Source organism: Lupinus angustifolius, chromosome LG11, assembly GCF_001865875.1.
Source record: "Lupinus angustifolius cultivar Tanjil chromosome LG11, LupAngTanjil_v1.0, whole genome shotgun sequence".
Classification (NCBI taxonomy): domain Eukaryota; kingdom Viridiplantae; phylum Streptophyta; class Magnoliopsida; order Fabales; family Fabaceae; genus Lupinus; species Lupinus angustifolius.
Window position 1 is genome coordinate 24,072,778 of NC_032019.1, and position 18,944 is coordinate 24,091,721.

An 18,944-nucleotide genomic window follows, 5' to 3' on the forward strand; every position below is an offset into this window, starting at 1 on the left:
ACATCTCTTTCATAGCAGGGTAATTGTTCATATCACCATGTGCCAAAGAGTTAAAGTAGTAAATTTCTTCATTGGCCCGAATAATGGCAACCAAAACCCAATGATGCCTAACAAAACATATGTACATAGTTAGGAAATATTAAGCACAACAAACATACTAAAGAAATAAATATAAAAGACAATTAAAAAATACTCACCCGGTATCAAAAGGTGCAAGAAATAAATCTGCATCTTCTTTATGATGGAGGAGATTATCTGTAATTCGTTCTATTTTTCTCCAATCTCATTTTTGTCACCCAACACCAAAGCGGTAAGGTGTTGGGATATGAACATCACATTTTTCTTATTTACCTTAATATAATTTTCATATAAGTACCTAACACATATAACACAAATGTTAGTTAATTATAACACACCGTCATGCAAAAGTGAGAAGTTAAGAAAACATAATTTACCTCATATATATATAGTAGTTGCCCATATACAATCACAATTATATACATCCCGGACTTCACTAATGCTAACGTATTCATCAATGTCATCCCGAAGACTTCCTTGAAAATTGATATAATTATCATATCATCTCCCAACTTCTGTACATGCTCCAATAGCTGAGTACAGTAGTTGGTAGTCTTCTTGGAGCTCACATCCCCAGTAGATGGCTTTGAGCTCACATCCCTCGAAGATGGCTTAGACTTTTGGGTGCTACTAGTGTGAAATGTCCTGAAATATTCAATAGCATCGGCCGACTTGTGCACTTTCCCAACACCCACTACTCGACTAGATAGGGTATCCAGGAAAATTTTGCAAGAATTTATTCCCTATATGTAAGTTAAAACATATAATTAATTAACGACTAAATTAAAATAAGTTAAGTAAATTACCCCAGGAATGAGAATCAAAATGGGAATGTTGTAAGGTGCAGGTGTGCAACTCTCATTGACGGTTGAAGGAAAAGTGTTAACATTACTAGCTATTTGTTGCCACTCAGCTTCCATCGCCTTCATTGATTGCTCAAATTCGTTGAACCGTTGCATGAGGCCATCTAGTTGATTTTGAAACGGGCTCATTTGGGCTTTGGTTGCACGCTTTGGATGAGGTAAAAATGTTTGCTGGCTCACCCCAAATCCTCCACCTCAGATACGGCTAGGGTAGATAGGCAGTCCTAGTGCTTTATCAAGTATTATGCGATTATCCGGGTTTGCCTCCTTTTCTTTTAGGTCAACCTGACAAATCAAGAAAAAACATAATGTTAATTAATCACATTTTGATAAATAAAGTATGGAAATTAAGTATAATTAAAAATGAGCACTTACAACACGTCTTGCCGCTTCTTGAACTTCCTCATTATCGATGAAACCATCCTTGTTCTTACGTGCACCCACCCATAGAACATCGAGTTCTACTCCATGTGGAGTCATAGGTGTGTCACTTTTGTTCTCCAACTAACAAAACATAACCAATAATGATCTAATTAGATATATATGCATACAAAACATAATAAATAATGTATTTACAAATTAACAATACTTACAATTTTTTCCTCGATTCCTCTATACCCTGTTCGAGAAGCTCGGTGTGGATATAAAGGCTTGGATGCCCTCTTGCGGTTTTCATTACTAAATTTCTGAAACAATAAATAACATTAATATCAACAATCATATACAAAAGCATATATACAAAAGTCAATACAATGCAAAGAATACGATTTTACCAAGAAAGACTCGTCTTGTATGCATAGGGTGACAAAAGTCTTTCAATCCTCTTCATCAATGATATTTGCATATTTAGTTGGTGTTTTAGGTTGACATTGCCATCAACATCTCTAAGTAATTTTCTGGCATCAGTTCTTCCGCCTCATTTTCAACAGCGTTGTTCAAAATTGCGATGTCGAATGACCGATGTTTATTATGATATCTGGTGTAGTGCATGTTTGGGTTTTGCTAATGTGTAGTTAGATAACAAATTGGAGACTCTATACTTATCAATATATGAATTGACACTTAGTTAGCATAATAATAATTTATATTTTAAGTGTATTAAGTTATAAGATTAAATTTGTTGAATTGAAAGTATAGATTAATAAGCATGAATGCCTCTCAAAATGTTATTAGATTCTATCATATGTGATATTATTTTCTAATTAGTTTAATTCCGATCTAGAAAGCTTATTTAAGCGAGTATGTCTCTCCAAACATTTTTCACTCATGGTAATTGAACTTCACACCTTCACTAGAATCAATCTCCTTACCAGGCATACAATAACATAAGTATGTGTTCTTCTATATTATGAAGGGGTAGTTGGCAATGGAAGAAGAATGGTCGGTAGTAGGTGTCTGGTAGAATGCAAGAGATCAGATAGCTTGGTCGGATTGTCGTCTGGACCCGCCGTGGAAGGTACCTGAAAAGGTTCTCCGATGATCAAGTTAGTTGAGTATTCCAGAGAGATAAAAGGAGTAAATAAGAGAGAAGTTGAAGCAATAAGTATGGCAATAAATGAGGGAATGAGAATTGAATTTACTCCCTGTGTGGTCTTCTCTATTTGTAGAGTTAGGGGTATGCTGAGATGGCACCTTACCATTGGCCAACATGTAACAGGTACAATTGACATACTCTGCTGGTCCTTGCTTGTCCTGCAAATCTACTCCTATAGAATTGTCAGGGGTAGGCGGCTTGTTAGCTAACATTGAGGGTGAGTCAGCAGCACATTAATGACGGGGTCAGAGGTGCATTAAATGGTGGGTAAGAGACATTAATGTCACATCAGGAACATTTATGGCATCTGTCTCAAGTGGGCCCATATGAGGTGGGTAAGGAGGAGGTGAGGAAGATTGTGTTTGGAACCTGGGGTGGTCGAGCGATAGCCAAGATGTGGCCCGGGTAGAACAGTTGTCCCCAGTCTATTAGGTTGGTCGGGAATAGACTAGGCTGGTAGACTCAAGCTATTCTAATTCAGTGTCAGTAAGGTGTATATAGGTATAGGTCATGATGTTTATCTGCTTCTAGGCTGACACATGGAGGATTAGTAGCATTCTTTCTCGTGACTTCGAGTGTCCAATCGACGTGTCTGCTCGTTTCGGTTTTTCTCCCTCGTTTGTTGAGCCACCGTTAGATCATCCTTGAGTGATTATGGGTGGATGGGATGGGTTCTTGCTTCGGTCCTCAGGTATGGCCTGGGCCCAGCCTTCTTCTTATAAATAGGGTTTGTTTTCTTCATTCTTCTTCACTTTGTTTTTTTGAGAAATTGTCTCATACCGAGCACGCATATCGTTTTAATCTGACCATCATTATTCTTTTAGAGTCTTCTATCTTCATCAATTTGGTAACTCCTTTCTCCCCTCTCTTTTTAATAATAATTTTAACCATTCATGGTAATGTTAAGCGGAGACTCAAGCCATAATGAGGTGGAGATCCTGCTAGGACCTCCACCCATTTTTACTAACGTAACCTGCCATCGCCACCAACGAGCCTAGCATGTTGTCGCCCCAGGCAGTAGTTGTTCTCCCTGTAGGCGACCTGACCAGTTATCCATGTTAGCCTTGATGCACGAGTTGAGAAAGAAGGAGGCCGATAATGGGGCTACCTTTATTGACTGGGCGACTTTCTCAGAGAAGTGGCATCCGATCTTGGATAATATGTCCATCTCAGATTCTGACACTTCTTCTGATGATAGGTCTATCATTGAGCAGAATCTTGCTGATCATGTTGATCAATTTGTTATCCCAGAGGATATGGCGGGCTGCGATGGCCATTATTGGTGGGTTGATTGGGAAGTTAGGGGAATCCCATTCTACATCCTCTCGGATGTACGTCCGATTGTGGATGTGCTGACGTGTCTGACTAACGATATCCAGTAGTACCCTCCTACTTCCCAGGAGCGAGTTTGTTGGGACATTCTCTTCGAGACCACGAATAGATGGAGTTTTTATATGTATGAGCCAGTCTGCCGACAGATAGGGGTGAAGGTCCCCTTTGAAGGGTGGTATATGGAGGTATTGCATCATCTCTAGGTAGCCCCCTCGCAGCTGCATCCCAACTCCTAGGGGTTCATTCGGGCATTCAAGCTATTTTGTGGGGTCATTGAATGACCTTGCACGCTCCGACTGTTTTTATGGATGTTTTGGGTCACCCATAGTTCTAACAAGGATGAGGTTCGGGTCGTGTAACGCCCCGAAAATTACTCCAAAAATCTTGCTCAAAAATGGGTATATTTTTTTGAATAATGAAGCCATATAAAATTTATTTCCTTATATTCGTTTCATTTTTGGAACATCACTTTAAGTAACATACAATACGGAAAATAAAAAACCATTACCTAATGACAATAAAAAATAACTTAATATAACTTCGAATCATACTTCATTAGAATATCATAAAATGTTGGTATGAAATACAAGGCAGAATCCTAATCGTCGCACAAATAAAACTAGTCACAAAATAAATACCCTACACAGGTACCCTAATAAAAAATAAAAATAGAAATAGAAATAGCTCCTAAGGCACAAGGGTATGTGTAGGTATAACGGTCACCCTCAATCCTCCATGCCCCCTCATGGGATATCGAAAAGCGGTAACTCTAAATCATTGCAAAACGATCCATCTGGACAAAACGCAAACAGAAGACAAACAGAAAGAAGAGGGAGTAAGACATCTAATGAATATAACTCATTGACGGCATGGAATTACATAGAATATCACATCCAGATAGACACACGTAACATACACAATATATATATATATCACATACATAGATGCAAATGATGAATGACGTTATAACTCAAACCATGAGGATTAATATCCACGAGCTTAACGTATGAATGCTATGTTTATTTCATCCATCCTTACACCAATATCCTCCCAATAAACTATTCGAAAATAACCAAGAGTACATGTCCCATAACAAGCCAATTTGAATGTACTAAATTATTCCTCGCAAGGATATATGATCTATCTGTTCCAAAGAACTATCTATTTCAGGACGATGTCGTATCAAACTCATTCTAGTCCCTCTCATCGATCTTGATTGCAAAAAGGGGTTATTAGAGATCATCTAGTTTGCGCTATGAAAACTATCTGATCCAACAAAATACCTAATCCAGGAATACAAGGGACTCGTCTCACCTAGACTCACCCTCAAGACTTTGCTGACGAATCACTGCCATCGCCGTCCCTCCCAACATCTCGGGGCTCGTTCGTCTCCCGTAAATTTCCTCTCCAATACTTCATTATCCATAATGAGTATACACACTAACCGAGGTTAGCCAATTAAATCTTTTAATCATTGTTTTATATGATCACCGATCATGATTTTCAACCACCCTCTTGAACACATGATCTCCTTCCTCAAAACTGAGAGGTTTCCTCCTTTTATCATAATAGCTCTTCTCTCAACTATGAGTTGTTTTCATGTTTTCTCTTATCATTCTGATCTTTTCCGTTGCCTGCTTAACCACATCAGGTCCTAGTATCATATTCTCCCCTGCTCTAAACCAGCATAATGGTGTTCTGCACTTTCTGCCGTAAAGAGCTTCATACGGCACCATGCCAATACTTGAATGGAAACTGTTGTTGTAGGTGAACTCTATCAAATGCAAGTAGTTCGCCCAACTTCCAGAGTGTTCCAACACACATGCTCTCAGTAGGTCTACCAAAGATTAGATAGTCCGTTCAGATTGGCCATCAGTCTACAAGTGGTAAGCTGAACTCATACTCAATTTGGTGCCTAGGTTGTTTGCAAACCATTCTACAATTTCAAAGTGAAACATGGGTCTCTATCCGAGATGATATTTGTAGGAATACCATGTAATCAGACAATCTCTTTGATTTACAAATCTGCTAGCCTTTCCAATAGGTATTTTATATTGATTGGTAGAAAATGAGTTGTCTTCATCAATCGATCTACTATCACCCAAACTGCGTCATAACCTTTCGGAGTTCGAGAAAATCTGCTCACAAAATCCATTGCGATGCTATCCCATTTCTACACAGGAATATCCAAAGGTTGAAGTTCCCCTCCGGGTCGCTCGTGCTCGATCTTTGCCTTCTGACATGTTAAGCAGCGCGAGACAGACTCTACTACTTCTTTCTTCATACCAAACCACTAGAACATCTTCTTCAAGTCTTGGGACATCTTGGTAGCTCCAGGATGAATACTTAGTTTGCTCTTATGGGCTTCGTCCAAGATTGCCATTTTAAAATCTAGGTTTCTTGGCACACAGACTCGGTTCTTGCATCTCAGCACTTCATCAGTTCCTTCTTGAAATTTCGGGGCTCTTCCTTCAGCCAACAAGATTCTCTTCTCTTGCAGTTATAGATCAGACCTTTGCAAACCTTTTAGTTGTTCCAAAAATTCATTCGTTACTATAAGCATACCTAAAGTCAAATTCTTAGGTTTTACTTGTACCGTGAAGCTTAAATTCCTGAACTCTTCAATCAATTCCATCTCTCTAACCATCATAGTCGACATATGTAGGGACTTTCTACTCAAGGCATCAACCACCTCATTAGCTTTCCCAGGATGGTATTGAAGATCAAAGTCGTAATCCTTGAGGAATTCAATCCACCTTCTTCGTCTCATGCTCAACTCCTTCTGATCAAATAGATACTTCAAACTTTTGTGATTGCTGAAGACTTCAAATCTTACACCATAAAGATGATGCCTCCAAATCTTGAGAGCAAATACGATCGCAACCAAATCCAAGTCGTGCGTCGGATTATTCTATTCATGTGTCTTTAGTTGTCTTTAAGCATAAGCTACCATCTTTTTTTGTTGCATCAACATGCAACCCAAACCCTATTTAGATGCATCATAGTAAATGTTGTAGTTCTCCTTCGGGTCTGGTAGAATCAACACACATGATGTAGTCAATCTCTTCTTTAGTTCTTGAAAGTTTTCCTCACACTTCGCCGTCCAGAAGAAAGCATTGTCTTTCCTTGTTAACGTACTCACAACGCCAACTTCGAAAATCCTTCAATGAACATCTGATAGTATCCTGCTAAACTGAAGAAACTTCTAATTTCTATTACTTTAATAGGGTCGACAACAATTCCTCCGCTTGATATCACACGCCCGAGAAAATTCACCGATTCTAACCAAAATTCACATTTCGAAAGTTTGGCATAGATTTGGTTTTCCTTTAACACCTACAACACTATTCTCAAATGCTTTGCATGTTCCTCCTGATCTTTCGAATAAATCAGGATATCATCGATAAATACGACCACAAATGTGTCGAGGTGTGGATGAAAAATCTGATTCATGTAATCCATCAACACTGCAGGAGCATTGGATACACCAAATGGCATCACAAGATATTTGTAATGACAATATCACGACGTCCGGAAGGCAGTTTTCGGAATATCCTCTGACTTCACGCGTATTTGGTGGTACCCAGATCTAAGATCGATCTTTGAAAACACGGTAGCTCCTCTCAATTGATCCATCATGTCATCAATTCTTGGCAATGTGTACTTGTTCTTGGTGGTGACCTTGTTCAACTGTCGATAGTCAGTTTACGATCACATACTACCATCCTTCTTCTTCACAAATAACACTAGAGCACCCCATGGTGAAACACTAGGTCTGACAAACTGTTTCTGTAGCAAGTCTTCCAATTGCTTCTTCAACTTTGTTAACTCCAATTGTGCCATCCTGTAGGGAGCTATAGAGATCGGTCCAATTCCAGGAACTAGATCGATAGCAAACTCTATCTCTCGTACCGGAGGTAAGCCAGGAATATCATCCGGGAAGACTTTAGAGAAATCTCTAACCACGGGTAGATTCTAAAAATTTTCTCCCTCCTTCTTCTCCAATGATGCCAGCAACATAAATACTTCAGCTCCATCTTTCAAGTGTTCCTTCATTTGATTGGCAGTGGTGCTTTTGGTTTCATAAAAATATTCAATAGGGTCTTTTGGGTCACTAAAGATTACTATTTTTTTAAAGCAGTTCATAAGAACATGGTTGTTAGACAATCAGTCCCTCCTTAAGATGATATCTAGTTGGGATAATGGTAGACATATCAGGTCTACTACAAGGGTTCTTTCATCTAATGTTATGGGACATTTAGAACACATATTTGACACCATGACGGGTTCATTAGTGGGTGTGGATACAATTAGGTCATAGGGTAAGGATGTTATAGGCAATGCTAATCGATTGACGATATCATTATATATGAAAGAATGGGTCGCACCCGGTCATACAACAGAGATAAAGAAATCTCATTAATACGACATGTACCTTGTATAAGGTCCTCGTTGCTCTCGATCTAAGTTTTGCTCATGGTGAACACCTTTCCTTTGGCCTTAGGTCTTGCCGCTTGAACAGTATTTACTTCTTCCCTTTTCAGCTTAGGGCACATCGGCTTGATGTGTCCAGGTTTGTTGCAGTGATAGCACACTGGGTAGTTGACACTGAAGTGCTTCCCCTTGCACTTCGAACACCAAGGTGGTGTGTTGTTGTTAGAGTTCCCAATTGGTGAACTCATTTTTTTGTGGTTGTTGTTGTTGTTATTGTTGTTGTTGTTGTTGTTGTTGTTGTTGTTTCCTTGTCGGAAGCCTTTATTGTTCTAAGGCTTGAAGCTCCTCTACCGATTCCCTAATGACGAAGCATATGGTTTCTGGTTGCGGTTGAAGGGATTTCCCCTTCCAATTCCTTGCCCAAAATTCCTTTGGGGTCCATAGGAATTTCCGGGTGGTACGACACTTTTCAGTGCCACATTTCTTGCCTTCACACTTTCTTCATTAAGCCGACATCTGTTAACCAAAGTTGCAAAATCTGGTATTTGCTGATGTACAAACATCACCTTCAGGTCCTATCTGAGTCCATCCTCAAACTTGGCACATTTGGACCTTTCATTCCCCACTTGATTGTAGTGTGGGGCATATCTCGCCAAATCTTCAAATTTGGCAGCATATTCCCCAACTGTCATGCTTCCCTACTCAGATGCAGGAATGCCATTTCTTTCTTGGTTCTCTCTACAGGAAAGTACTTTTGTAGAAATCTATCTTTGAAATTTGTCTAGTTGACAACTTGTTGTTCATGCACCATCTGGCGGATACTAAACTCCCACCAGTTTTCAGCCTCCTTAGTAAGCATATAGGTCGCATAGGTGACCTTCTGCTCCTTAGTGCACATAAGTGCCCGAAAGATCGTCTCCAACTCCTGGATTCAGTCATTTGCAGTATCTGGTGCAAAGCCTCCTTCAAACTTTGGGGGTTGACAACGACAGAATTCGTCCAAGCCCTTATAGTGAGTCGATCCTTGAGTTGTTGGTTGTTGTTGCTGAATCAGTTGGTGCAAGTTAGGATTCACACTCTGAATCGTTTCGGTCATTGCAGCCATAAAGTCCAAGTAAGTAGTTCCACGTACAACCATCTTAAATTTGTGAACCTTAGACGCATATGATATACTTCTTCTATCGAAATTATTCATAGGTTGTATTTCCAACCGAACTATACAAGAAAACACTTAAACATACAAAGACACACAAGAAAGCATGTGAGGCCATGCCCAAGGTCGGATAGAAAAGAACTGCTCTGATACCATGTGTTAACGCCCCAAAAATTACTCAAAAAATCTTGCTCAAAAATGGGTAAAAAAATTTATGAATAATGAAGCCATATAAAATTTATTTCCTTATATTCATTTCATTTTCGGAACATCACTTTAAGTAACATACAATGCGGAAATAATAAAAAATAACTCAATATAACTTCGAATCATACTTCATTAGAATATCATAAAATGTTGGTACAAAATACAAGGCGGAATCCTAATCGTCGCCCAAATAAAACTACACACAAAATAAATACCCTACATGGGTACTCTAATCAAAGATCAAAATAGAAATGGAAATAGCTCCTAGGGCATAAGGGATTGTGTTGGTATAACGATCACCCTCAATCCTCCATGCCCCCTCTTGAGACATCGAAAAACAGTAACTCTGAATAAACAGAAAGAAGAGGGAGTAAAACATCTAATGAATACTACTCATTGACGGCTTGGAATTACACAGAATATTACATCCAGACAAACACACGTAACATACACAATATATATATCACATACATAGATACAAATAATGAATGACGTTATAACTTAAACCATGAGGATTAATATCCACGAGCTCAATGTATGAATGTTATTTTTATTTCATCCATCCTTACACCAATATCTTCCCAATAAACTATTCGGAAATAACCGAGAGTACAGGTCCCATAACAAGCCGATTTCAATGCACCAAACTATTCCTCCCAAGGATATATGATCGATATGTTCCAAAGAACTGTCTATTTCAGGATGGTATCGTATCAAACACTTTCTGGGCATCCCTCTCATCGATCCTGATTGCAAAGAGGGGTGGTCAGAGATCGTCTAGTTTGCATTGTGAGTCATGTCTGATCCAACAAAATACCTCATCCAGGAATACAAGGGATTCGTCTCACCTAGACTCACCCTCAAGACTTTGTTGACGAATCACCGCCATCGCTGTCCCTCTCAACATCTCAGGGCTCGTTCGTCTCCCGTAAATTTCCTCTTCACTACTTATTATCCGTAATGAGTATGCACACTAACCGAGGTTAGCTAGTTAAATATTTTAATCATTATTTTATATGATCGGCCCAACCTAAGACATCTCCCAAAGGAACGCTTAATTTGGAACCCGATCTTACGTCATCACATAATAGAGGACTAACATTCTTACCACTACAAACCATTGTTGAATATACTGGACGACCACATGGCCAAGCCTCTTACGGTCAAACGACCTTGCTGCATGGTATCATGTAATCCTTTTTGGGCATTGCCCTAACCACGACATCACAATCGGAAACCTTGCCCAAAATAGGCGCAAGAACAAATGTACTTGTATAAGTTTGTCAATTTTGGGCACCGGACTCAATCATCTGAGTCACAGGTCTTTCCCAAGTGTAAATACACTTCACACCCAAGCTTGGGCTATTGCCTAAGCAATCAAATAATCAGAAAAAGTCAAAAAATATTGTATGTCTCTCGCTCAAGTGACGAACTCATCAAAAAAGACTTAATTCTCTTCCTGCTTCTTGCCCAAGCGAGGGATTGTCTCTCAAGCAACAAATCCATCAAAAATTGTTCAAAATACATGTCTGGTCCTTGCCCGGGCGCCAAAAACAGGTTGTATGGCCCTCGCCCAGACGAGGGGTTGCTTGCCCAGACGCCAAATTGGGCCTCATCTCCTGCCTCTCCCTCACCCAGGCGATGTGGTCGAGTTAGCAGGACCATTTTCCTCACCCTTTTGAGCTAACGGATCGAAACTATGCACTGTTTTTTATCCCTATGCATTTTAGATTCTCGAGTGATGTTTCTTCATGGATAACTACCACAATACTCGATATTTTAAGTTACCATAAGCATACAACTTAAGAAAGTATCCATACAAAATCCATGGATACAAATATTTGATTAAATACGGATTTTCTTAATACACAAATATAACTCCAAACTTTTGAGATAATTTAGGAGATCAGGGTGCCATATTCGGACACCATTATGTCACGATGTATTCTCCCTCACCTTAGGTTGTCGCATGCTTGATTTCCTTTATAAGATTGTGAGTTGATCGTCCAAATTCCAAAGCTTCGAAACTAAACATACAAAAATAATTTAGTGATTTGCGAATCAAATTTTACATGATAACCCTAAAGTAAAAACATTGTTTAACACTTTAATTCCTTTATGAACTCAAAGACTTTCGTCCATCTGGTCCAAGATTTATATTTTTGAACCATCCTTTATCATTGAAAGTCTTGTTCCCAATTTTCAACGTTTTCCAAGATAAGTTTGTAATAAAGTTTATACTTTTATCACCTCATAGATTTATATTTTTATGGAGACTTTTTAAGTCATACTTCACCATTTTAAGGTAAGTTTCTTAATCTAAGTCCACGCTTTTAAATCCATATCTCCCAAGTTGATCTTACCACTTTAAAGTAAGTCATCTTAAGTAGATTCCATATTTCGTATAATAGGTTCCCATGGTCATTTCAACACATTCTTGATAGTATTGATCTCAAACTTGAACAACATTTAAATCAACATTTCTTAAGTTACACTTACCACTTTAAAGTAAGCTTACCTTATCAATGTTCATCTTATAACAAATCAACCATCCTTTACTTCATAACACTTTAAGTTTATAAAGTCAAGACTTTTATAAGTCATCTTTTATCCCAAATCATTACTTGAACTCGGAAGTCAAAGAATATCATTTACTAACCAACTTTTAACTCATAATATTCTAAAACAACATTTTTTCACAAAACTCATCCATAAAGATTTTGGGTTTCAAAGTTAGAAACTAATCTTTTCCTAAACACATATAGGCCATGATTTAGACCTAATGCTAAGGAAAGTTTTGATCCTTCATCTTATCATTAAACACTTTAAAGGTTCCTTTGATAACAAAACCATTCCCTTTGAAACAAAATCAAACTTCAACATTAAAAATATATTATTCTAAACTTGTCCAAGGCTATGGATTTTCAAGGCAAAAACAAGTAGCAAAGTCCAAACTTTGCATGGTTAGGAAAACTCCTTAAAGGTTCCTTTGATATAAAACCATCACCTTTAACCATGTTCAAATACCAACAAACATACAAACTTTCTAAACATAAAAAAACAGCCCCATGAACACAAAGAGATCATGGTTTCAAAATAACTTTCTAAGTTAAAAAAAATATCTATTTGGAGTTTTAAACATAAAAAGAGTTAGGAAGATATTTAGAAAATTTTAACGGTTGAAAATGTTCATAACATACATATAAACATCATACTAAAATTTCATAAACATCTAATGGTTAGATGTTAAGAGATGAAGAAATCAAAATGATGAACCATGAAGAACTACCTTGTCAGTTCTTTAGAAAATGCAAAGTGAAGAAAGAGATTGAAATGCAAAGGTATTCTCTAAACTAGGGTTTGGCTCCTTAAAGAGAGAAATCAGATTTGGGGGGAAAAAGTCAATGGTTTTTCATAAAGTAGTTTGTGTAAGAGATAGGTGAGTAATTTTAGGGATTTTGTGTAAGAGGATATGTACTTTTGCTTGTTTAACAAGCATGCCTCTTCATGAAAGTGATGTGACCTTTTCTAAGAAACATTCTCGATTAAACCATGCCCGAGTATTTTCGGCTAATACACGGTCGGATATTAAAAATCTCTCGCTTTCGGTTTACGGTTAGAACTTCGAAACACGGAATTCAGAGTGAAAATATTTCGAAATGCATTCTGAACGAACTTGATGTCTATCTTGACTCGAAATAATATTTCGAATCCAATGGCTTAATCAGAATTCGATTCCGAGTTAAGGAACTCAAAAACACGTTATTAGACCGAATTTGGGTCCGATAGCAGCTCAAAAATCTTTCGTCACAGAAAATTAGGAAAATTTATCACAAAATATAAAATCACAAAAAAAGACTAACACTTAACTATGGTTTCGCCTAAATCAATACCGATTAATTTCTAAAATTAATTGTTGATAAAATAAATAATTAATAAAACATACACAGAAAATTCATGGTGTTATAGGTCGGACGTCATGGGTGGACATCCCTCCAATCCCGAAATGGGCGGGCTCTATTTCTTCCCTTCTAGGGTTCTTTGAAGAAGTGGAAGGGGGATTCATATTCTCGTGGAATGGGGGGATTCATCAAAGGCTTGCTGAATCCTTTGGTTTCTCGTATGATCAGTTGGATGATCAAGAGAAAATTACGACGGATGAGATGCTAGATTGGGTTGAGGAGGGGAGATCAATCCCTTACTATAAGCTGGTTCAAGGCGATCAAGTTTTTGAAGAAGTAGTCGGTATGCATCGGTTATATGCATCTCTGCCTTTAGTTTTTAACATTTATTGGACCGTTTTTGTTTATTTCTTTCAGCAACGGCCATGGGGAATCAGGCTGACAGAGTTTACCTACCTGGATAGAGGGTCCTCCTTCCACTCCTTGGAGGGAAGTTGGTCAGGCTAGTGGTTCTGGGGGGGGGGAACCACTATAGACCGGTCAACCCATATCACGGTCGTGCCTCCTGAATCTGCCTTTGGTCAATTTATTGACCTGACTGCTGAGCCCGCCAGCTCTCTCGAGGTGGCTTTAGTGGAGGGTGTCCAATAGGAGAAGTAGATGTCGGACAAGTCCTCTAGTAATGATAAATCTGCCCCTCTCAACCTAAAGACTACTTATAACATCCCGAAGGTCGTTGACGAGGGCTTGGCCAACACAGAGGTGAAGAGTGTTATGGATGGTGTTCCTATGGTCGATCTTCTGCGGAGGACCTGGGAGGCAGGGGTCTTGGTTGCTTTAGTCGCCAAGTACCTGAAGGTGAGGGGGTGATCACCACCCGGGTTGGGGAGAATGCTCTGACTAACCTTCAAGAACTTCATTCGGGGGAGCTCCACGAACTCAAGGAGAAACACGTCGAGGGTGTGAAGAATTTGGAGGCCCAAAACCTCTCTTCCGCTAAGCAACTCTCTACGGTGTCCCTTCAACTGAAGGGTGCTCGGGAAGTTGAGATGCTGGCCAATGTAGATGTGTGCACTTCTGAACAGGAGGTGTACTCTCTGGCTGACCGCCTTCAGAGGAGCAAAGATGAGAGGCTTCAGCTCTGGAACAAGTTAAAGGCCTCGGAGGCTGAGAACACCCGGGTGTTGAAGGAGCTCGAGGACCTCAAGCCTGCCTATCTAAAGCTGGAGGATGATGTTGATGGGGCGGCTAACTACGGCTGGGATAATGCTTTTGCCCAGGTTGGTTTATTTTATCCTGATGTTGGCTGGTCTTGGGAAAGGATATATGCACGGGTTACCCCCAAAGGTGAGCTTGTTATGGATGAAGATGAAGGCCTTTTTGCCCTCCCAGTTTTGGCCAGAGGTGGCGGGGGAGATTAGTTTTAGTTTTTTATGTTCCCGTACTTTGTATTCTCTCCCTTTTTTATCAACGAAGGTTCTTGATTTGTTCATCTACTGTTTTTATTGTGTAAGTCTCGCTGATCGAAATAATTTAACTGACTAATCAATCAATCGGCTAATTAATCATCCGGATAATCATTAATACTTGGTCTTGAATCTAAATGATTTTGAAGTGATAGTTGGTCGTGTTGAATAACCTTTGAGTAATGATTGCTCGAATTTCCATCTTTGAACTTGAATGAGAATGTGGAATAATCATTAAGTAATAACTACTCAGATTTCAATTATTAAACTTGAATGAGAATGTTGAATAATCATGAAGTAGTGGATGCCCGGTTAACTGTTATTGAACTTGAGTGAGGATGTTTAATAATCATTAAGTAATAACTTCTCGGATTTCCATTATTAAACTTGAATGAGAATGTTGAAAAATCAGTAAGTAGTGGATGTCTAGTTTTCATAAAACAAGTAAAGTTGAATGTTGGTCACCGTGAAAGGGGTGTACGGTTTGTCACCCAAGATGATTTGGTCCAAGCTTGGGTTTGTATGTTGACCCCCATTAGAGGGGGACTGGCCCACGCCTCTGAGGGACATATTGTTGGCGACTAAGAGGACTTTGTCGAGGTTTGGGTTTGTAGGTTGACCCGCCATTAGAGGGGGACTAGCCCACGCCTCTGAGGGGCATATTGTTGGCGACCAAGAGGACTTAGTCCAAGCTTGGGTTTGTAGGTTGACCCGCCATTAGAGGGGGACTAGCCCACGCCTCTGAGGGGCATATTGTTGGCGACCAAGAGGACTTAGTCCAAGCTTGGGTTTGTAGGTTGACCCGCCATTAGAGGGGGACTAGCCCACGCCTCTGAGGGGCATATTGTTGGCGACCAAGAGGACTTAGTCCAAGCTTGGGTTTGTAGGTTGACCCGCCATTAGAGGGGGACTAGCCCACGCCTCTGAGGGGCATATTGTTGGCGACCAAGAGGACTTAGTCCAAGCTTGGGTTTGTAGGTTGACCCGCCATTAGAGGGGGACTAGCCCACGCCTCTGAGGGGCATATTGTTGGCGACCAAGAGGACTTAGTCCAAGCTTGGGTTTGTAGGTTGACCCGCCATTAGAGGGGGACTAGCCCACGCCTCTGAGGGGCATATTGTTGGCGACCAAGAGGACTTGGTCCAGACTTGGGTTTGTAGGTTGAACCGCCATTAGAGGGGGACTGACCCACGCCTCTGAGGGACATATTATTGGCAACCAAGAGGACTTGGTCCTGGCTTGGGTTTGTAGGTTGACCCGCCATTAGAGGGAGACTAGCCCACGCCTCTGAGGGACATATTGTTGGCGACCAAGAGGACTTAGTCCAAGCTTGGGTTTGTAGGTTGACCCACAATCATAGGGGGACTGGCCTACACCTCTGAGGGGCATATTGTTGGCGACCAAGAGAACTTGGTCCAGGCTTGGGTTTGTAGGTTGACCCGCCATTAGAGGGAGACTGGCCCCCGCCTCTAAGATGCATATTGTTGGTGACCAAGAGGACTTGGTCTAGGATTATAAAAACTTCTTTCAATAATACCTCGTTATCATATAGATCGGATTTGGTTACATCATTTCCTCAACCGCTTAAGGGTCTAATGGACATAATTGACATTTTTTAAGCAAAAATTTGTTGTAGGTTTGCCGTGTTCCAAGTACGAGGGATCTCCTTTCCTGCCAGGTCTTCAAGTTTGTAGGTCCTTTTGCTGGTTTTGCTAGTTACTCGGTAGGGTCCTTCCCAATTGGTTGCTAGCTTGCCTTTTGTTTTGCTGACATCAGCCCTCTTAAGCACTAAACTGCCTGCTTCGACGTCTCGTGGTACAACAGTTCTATTATACTTTTCAATGGTCCTTCTTTTGATGGCAGTTTCCATAATTCTGGCTCGGCCTCTCTTCTCTTCTATCCAGTCTAGGTTGTGTCTCAAGATAGTCGAGTTGGTGGCTTCATCAAAGTGTATTATTCTCCAGGTGGGCTCGCCAATCTCTACCAGGATCATAGCCTCGGACCTGTAAGTGAGGTTAAAAGGTGATTCCCCGGTGATGGAGTGAGGAGTTGTGCGGTAGGCCCACAAGACATGATGCAACTATCTTGGCCATGCTCCCTTGGCTTATTGCAATCTTTTTTTTATTCCTCGCAGGAGGACTTTGTTAGCTGCTTCTGCTTGCTCGTTTGTCTGGGGGTGTTCAACTGAGGTGAAGTATTGCTTAATGTGAAGACCTGACAACATCTCCCCGAACTTCTAGTCATAAAATTGGGCCACATTATCAATGACAATTGTGGTCGGTATCCTGAATCGTGTTAAAATGTTTCTCCAGGTGAATTTCCGGATATTGGCTGACGTGATACTCGATAAGGGCTCAGCCTCGATCCACTTGGTGAAGTAATTTATTGCCACTATCAGGAATTTAAGTTGTCTGGCTGTTGGTGGGAATGGTCCCAGGATGTCCATACCCCACCTGCAAAGTGGCCATGGGGTCATGGTGGTGGTCAATTGTTCGGGTGGAGCCTTGTGAAGATCAGCAAACAATTGGCAGGGTATGCATTTCTTGGTCAACTCAGAGGCATCTTTTTCCATGGTCGGCCAATAGTATCCTGCCCAGAGTACTTTCTTGGTTAATTATGTCGTGCAGAGATGATGGCCACAACTACCTTCATGGATTTCCTAGAGGACGTATCGAGCCCTAATGGGGCCGAGGCATTTAATCATTAGAGTTGAAAAGCCTCGGCGATACAAATAACCTTGTACTATTATGAACCACGAACTGTGCCTGAGGAAGCTTTGCATGTCTTTCTAGTCTACCAGCAGGTCACCGTGGAGCAAGTATCTAATGAGTGGACCAGTCCAATCATCTGGGACCTGTATTTGCTCGATTGTCATGATGTTGGGTTGCAAAACTGTTCCTTAGACTACCGATCTATTGTTGCCTGGACTTTTGGTGCTTGCTAATTTGGACAAAATATTTGCTCGGATATTTTGCTCCCTTGGGACGTGTTGGATGGAGGCGGTCTCGAACTTGGCCATTAATTCCTTAACCATGACCATGTATTTTACGAGTAAGACATATTTTGTTTGGTAGGCACCCATAATCTAAGAGACGACAAGCTGGGAATCATTGCATATGGAGACCTTTTCTGCCCCGATTTCCCTGGCCAATTACAAACCAGCAATGCATGCTTTGTATTCGGCTTGGTTGTTTGATGTATGAAAAGTGAAGGTGGGTGAGTGCTCAATGGTCACCCCCTAGCCATTATCTAGCAAAATGCTTGCTCCACTGCCACGTGGATTGGATGAACCGTCAACATAGATTGTCCATATTTGCTCGGAGCTATTGGGTTGTGCGATTAGCTTGCTAACAAAGTCGGACAAGACCTGGCTCTTGATAGTCGTTTTGGGCTGATACCGTATGTCAAATTGGGAGAGTTCATTAGACCAGGAGATCATCCACCCGGCTAGCTCTGGCTTGTGCAAAATCTGGTGGAAGGTTGTTGGTTCTAACCACCACAGGGTGGGATTGAAAATATTGTCGTAGTCATCTCGTTGCCATCAAGAGGGCGTAGGCGACCTTTTCCAATTTCTGATACCTGAGTTTTGGGCCTTGTAAGGCCTTGCTGGTGAAGTACAATGGTTGTTGACCTTCTTCACTCTCTTAGATTAGGGCGGTTGCCACGACCTCGTGTTTTACTGCTAAGTAGACATACAATGTCTTAGAAGGTGCAGGCTTAGAAAGCACGGGCGTGGTAGCCAAGTATTGTTTGAAAGTCTGGAAAGCTTCTTCACAGGCATCTGACCAAATAAAAGTGTTGTTCTTTTTTAGGAGATGGAAAAGTGGGAGGGAGTGCTTGGCGGATACAGGGAGAAATCTGGCCAATGCCGTCAACCACCCATTAAGTTGTTGGACCTCTTTGACTGATTTCTTGGTTGGTGTTTGCTTGTTTAAAGGCCACGGTTTGTAGTGTTTAGGTTTGTGTTTGGATGTG

The 18,944-nt window shown here is 40.5% G+C and overlaps 1 protein-coding gene across 1 annotated transcript; it reads right to left on the reverse strand.

Annotated features, from left to right (window-relative positions):
• On the reverse strand, positions 5,388-6,577 carry LOC109359853. Its single transcript, XM_019604547.1, has 2 exons — positions 6,373-6,577; positions 5,388-5,644 (listed from the first exon to the last, which is right to left on the reverse strand). Exons 1-2 carry the CDS (start codon positions 6,575-6,577, stop codon positions 5,388-5,390), a joined length of 462 nt encoding a protein of 153 aa, XP_019460092.1.